Raw genomic sequence first — 5,135 nt, forward strand, 5'->3', positions numbered from 1 at the left:
AATGTACGGGGAGGTCAAAACTTTTATCGGTGTCGCAAAAAACGCCGGGATGGTCGCTCTCATGCTTCTCTCTGCCCAGACTATCTTCTAGGGACTTCTAGGGACATTAGTTACAGCATTCCGCACTGGCTTCCCCGTTGAACGATATGCTCAGTCCCTGTATTTCTATGTCCATGATTTTCTATGCCTATAGTAATGACGGCGGCAGCGGCAGTGACGACGACGGCAGCGACGGCGATAGCGACGGCGGTGGCGGTGGCGGTGGTTTTGCGCGAGTATTTACCGCTGCTGTGTATGTCACGCAATTGAAAATTTTCTCTCTTTTGTTCTGTGATTCTTCGGCGGTCGCGATTTGTTTACCGCGGGAAAAACGATGTCGGGATACCGCAAGGTAAACTATTACGAATTGTGTCGACTGTGTACCAGCAGTGAGGGTAACAAGATGAATATTTTTCGCGATGAAGGACGCAGACGACAATTGCAAACAAAAATACAGACGTATCTACCGATACAGGTGAACATTCATGCTCAGCTCGCCTTACGAGCTATTTTTGATCCTTTCGTAACAATGCGGTCACTCAACCCACTTAACCCTATTTATCAATTTGATGTTATGAACAACACAAGAATCCAAAAATGTCCAAAAATCTACAATCAATATTTGTAAAATTTACAAATTTACAAACGCTTTTTATTTAGATTTTAATAGAATATATTTTGGTCTACTTGACGAAAATGATCTCTCTTGCATGAAAATTCTGCGACAACAATAAAATAATATATATTTTAATTATGAGATTTATTGTTAATATATATATCTGCAAGTTTACATTCTATTTAAAATATGTTATTAAATACATATATGACATCCTTTATATATATGTGTTATATATATACAAATAATATATATATATATATATATATATATATATATATATAAAGGATGTCATATATGTATTTATAACATTATGTCATAAATGTATTATGTATAACATATTTTAAATAGAATAAACTCGCAGATATATATTAACAATAAATCTCATGATTAAAATATATATTATTTTATTGTTGTCGCAGAATTTTCGTGTAAGAGAGATCATTTTCGTCAAGTATCAGTATACATATATATATATATATATATATATATATATATATATATATATCTTCTAGGACAACACTGTACACTGTTTAATTATATGTGCGTATTATAACAAGAAGTTTGTTTTAAAAAAGTTTTCAGAAGATTTAATAAAACAAAAAATATTTATTCGTATATACATCTGTATTATATTTGTACGTTTCTTGTAGTTAATACAACAAAATAGAAGCTTAACTAATTTAGGAAAATATATAAAACGAAGCAAATATATTTTTTTACTAACATTTTTGTTATTAATATTTAATTTTTAAAAGATTTATAAGGTTATTTTTTTATAGAAACAGTCTTAATATAAAACAATATCAATATAAATTATAAATTTTTAACATCAATTAAAATTATTATAGTTATATATAGACTTGTATTTTTATTAACATAATTTTTGTTTTTCTAGAACGTTAAAATATTGTCCATAGTTATATTATTTAATAAAAAAGTTAATTATTTTTGTTATTGATAGAGTATTTTTAGATTTAAAAAATATTTTTTGTTTGTTAAAGTTAAAATAATATAAGCTTTAATTGTTTAGCAAATTTATTTATCTATTAATTTATTTTTAGTATATTATTAATATATATAATAATAAATTAATATTTAATTCTAATTATCATAAAAAATAGAATAACTTACTACATTAGAACGAATAACATTTTAAAAATAAATATTTGTATTTTTTAAAGATTATGGAAGAGGATTCATTACCAAAAATTGTATGCCACGAATGCGTTAAGAAGCTAGAGAATTTCATAGAGTTCCGAGAAACTGTTGTTAATGCTGAGGGTATGTTGGAGTCTTATTTCACTTCACTTCGTTTTTCCGAAGAATTTCTGAAAGAAGGAAAAGTTTATGTAAAGAATACCGAAAAGGAAAGACCGTCCACACCAGAAGATGAAGTTCTGAAGTCAATGGATAAGGTGCCAACACCAGTAGGAAGCCAAATAATGAATAATCAACAAACAGATCAAATACAGCATCAACAACCTGTCGTAGTTAGCAATATAAATACTTCTAATATACAAATTATTAGTGGCGTTCAAGCAAGAGTACAACAATACAAATGTGCTATGCAGGTTTGTAATTAAAACTTTTTATATTAAATATAACAAAGCTTTTGTATTAAATACTGTTTAAACATATTTATTATATAGATATCTTTATTATATAGATTATTTGCATTAGGAGTAATGAAATATTCTCTTGGGTTTAGATGCAACCAGGCGGTATGGCAGCAGCTGTCGTTGAAGCTACAGCAGAGACCCATTATAGTTACCAACAACAAACTTCTCAAGTATCATCGCAACAATCAAACGAAGCGCAAAATCAAATCAATGATCAACAAAATCAATCTCCTTCACTTCAACAGCAAACACAAAACCAAATACAGAATCATAACCAAATAAATCAGCAAGTACAATCTCAAAGAGCAATTTCTCAACAATTGAATCAATCAGCACAATTATCTCAACAGAATCAAAACCAAGTTAGTCAACAGGTACAGGGACAATCACAGATGTCGCAGCAGCTTCAACAATTACAGAGACAACAACGTGAATTTGAAAAACAACATAGACAACTTCAACTTGAGAAACAGCAAGTGCAAATTATAACACAACAAGAATTTTCAGTAAAACAAGAGACACCAGTTGTACATCAAAATAATAATATAGTTCTCAAAACGGAAACAGATATGGAACCGAATCAACAAATCATTCAAAAAATGCAATCCGAGGCCCAAAAAGATGAATCTCCTAACCCAAATGTACAAACTTATACTACAGTACAAGCAACGCCAGAAGTATTTTTAAATTTAGGTTTCAAAGAAACTCCACTAATGACAATTCGAGACGACAAAGATTTTAAAGAATTTACAAAAACGTCATCTGATGATGGAATATCTCGTAATTCAATCGAACAGATCAGAGAATTTTTGAGGCTTAGATCAGGATCAGAGCCAACTTCTCTAATCACTATGAATTCTCAAGGACTTTCACAGGCTGCAAGAAACGCTATTTGTCGCGATTGTGGTAAAAGCTTTCCTTCATTCAATCAAATGAATAATCATAATTGTAATGTTGAGACACTTATAAGTCAACCATCGGATACTGGAAGTAAGGATGATCATTTGCAAACGAACGTTAATTCTTTTAATTGTGACATTTGTAATAAGCCATTTAAACGAAAAGAACATCTTTTTCAACATCGAAAATTGCATACTGGTGAGCGACCGTATGTATGCACGACATGTACAAAAGCATTCAGTCGTAAAGAACATTTAGTTAGACATTCGGTATCTCATACCGGACAGAAAATGCACGAATGTGAAATGTGTGGTAAAAGTTTTTCACGTAAGGATAATCTACATAAACATCGAAAAACGCATGGTGTATCTGGTCCTTACATTTGTGAAACTTGCGGGAAGTCATTTGTTGTAAAACATTATTACGTGATGCATTTAACTACGCATGCAGTAGCTGTCATGGATGGTATAAATTGTCCAGATTCATTGCCATATAAATGCGATATATGCCAAAAAGGATTTTCAGTAAAACAATATCTTACTACGCATAGACTTAGACATAGATCAAAAAATAATAATTCTGCACAAAATAGTTTAAACGGGCATCAACAACAATCGAACGCTACAAATAATGTGAATGTAGTAACAAATAATGTTAGCAATACTGGAAATTTAAATAATGGGCAATCTAGTAATGAGTCGACTGTTGAAATACAAAGCGTTATTGAACGGAACGAACAAACTAATAGTTCATTTGTTAACAGTCAGTATCATACTAATATGCAGGAGTTTCAATGAGATAAGGGAAAGCGTGTCTATTATGTTCTCTTGCCAAATGGTAACAATCATAAGATTGTGGTTGTATAAGCAAGAGAAACTTTATGACGCGCCAAAATATTTTCTTATGGTTTTGTTCTTGGATGAACGTGGTTTTGTACTTTAATACTATAGAAATGAGAATCAAAGTAATTATTCTGACAAATTAGATATTTTGATGTATACACATTGGACAGAAAGTAGACCTGTTGAATACTTTACAAGTTCGCTGGACATAACAATATATTTTGCCAACAAAACATTAATGTCTAATGACTATATGGAATACATACTAGTTTTTAAATGAATGCTCATTTGTATCTAATGTTTGAAGGTATGTGTTACTAATATTTGTATACAATATTTTGTATACAAATATATTAATACCTATATATGCAACATTCTGTGTATACGAGTATACTCATACTGAAATACAGCACCAAAATAATAATAAATAATTTTGCAAAATGCAATATGTCCATATTATCAAAATCACAAATCGGTTTGAATTTATGAATTGAGATGTATTAAATAATCAAATTTTTTACATCAAATTTAAAGTTAAGTAAAATCAAAATGTAAAAATTTAAAAGGTTATTTAAGACATTATCTTTTTTGTAGATTTTTGAATGACCATTCAATTTCCATTTTCTTGTAACATTTGAAATAGAATATATATATTTTTAACCTTTGAAACTTTAAAAAAGAAAAAATTTTAAACTTTAAAAAAAGAAAAAGGAAAGAAATGTACAGAATTTAATTAAAATAGATGTAAAGATATCGATTTAAAACTAATAATATAGCTAAAAAAAAAACAGAAAAAAATAAAATTTTATCATATTTAATCAACGATTAATAAAGCACATTTTTACATTAAATCATTAATTAATATTAATTTAATATGGATCATCATTTTTATTGCATTAGCATAATTCTATATACAATATTCAAACTGAATTGTGATTTTGATTAGCATTGGCGTTAAAAAATTAAGTCTAATTTTTTTATTTGTGATAAACTACATATATTCGAAAACATGATCATATTGTTATGGTCATGAGATTGTTTCAGTTTCTGACAAAAATTGTCATAAATGTATTATTAGTAATATATATAAAATTTCTATTTATAAAAATAAAATGT

General features: G+C 28.8%; 1 protein-coding gene across 2 annotated transcripts; it reads left to right on the plus strand.

The window, feature by feature from the left end:
* Positions 1–215: 215 nt before the first annotated feature.
* On the plus strand, positions 216–4,720 carry LOC105447874 (zinc finger protein 267-like). Of its 2 annotated transcripts, none has more exons than XM_011686133.1 (3): positions 216–514; positions 1,840–2,229; positions 2,367–4,720. In XM_011686133.1, exons 1-3 carry the CDS (start codon positions 374–376, stop codon positions 3,972–3,974), a joined length of 2,139 nt encoding a protein of 712 aa, XP_011684435.1. In that variant the 5' UTR covers positions 216–373; the 3' UTR covers positions 3,975–4,720. The 2 variants fall into 2 exon arrangements, with proteins under 2 accessions (XP_011684435.1, XP_011684443.1); XM_011686141.1 differs by lacking the exon at positions 216–514 and having other exon boundaries at positions 1,846–1,939; positions 2,014–2,229.
* The last annotated feature ends 415 nt before the right edge of the window (positions 4,721–5,135 follow it).

Source organism: Wasmannia auropunctata, unplaced genomic scaffold (assembly GCF_000956235.1).
Source record: "Wasmannia auropunctata unplaced genomic scaffold, wasmannia.A_1.0 LD336116.1, whole genome shotgun sequence".
Lineage (NCBI taxonomy): Eukaryota > Metazoa > Arthropoda > Insecta > Hymenoptera > Formicidae > Wasmannia > Wasmannia auropunctata.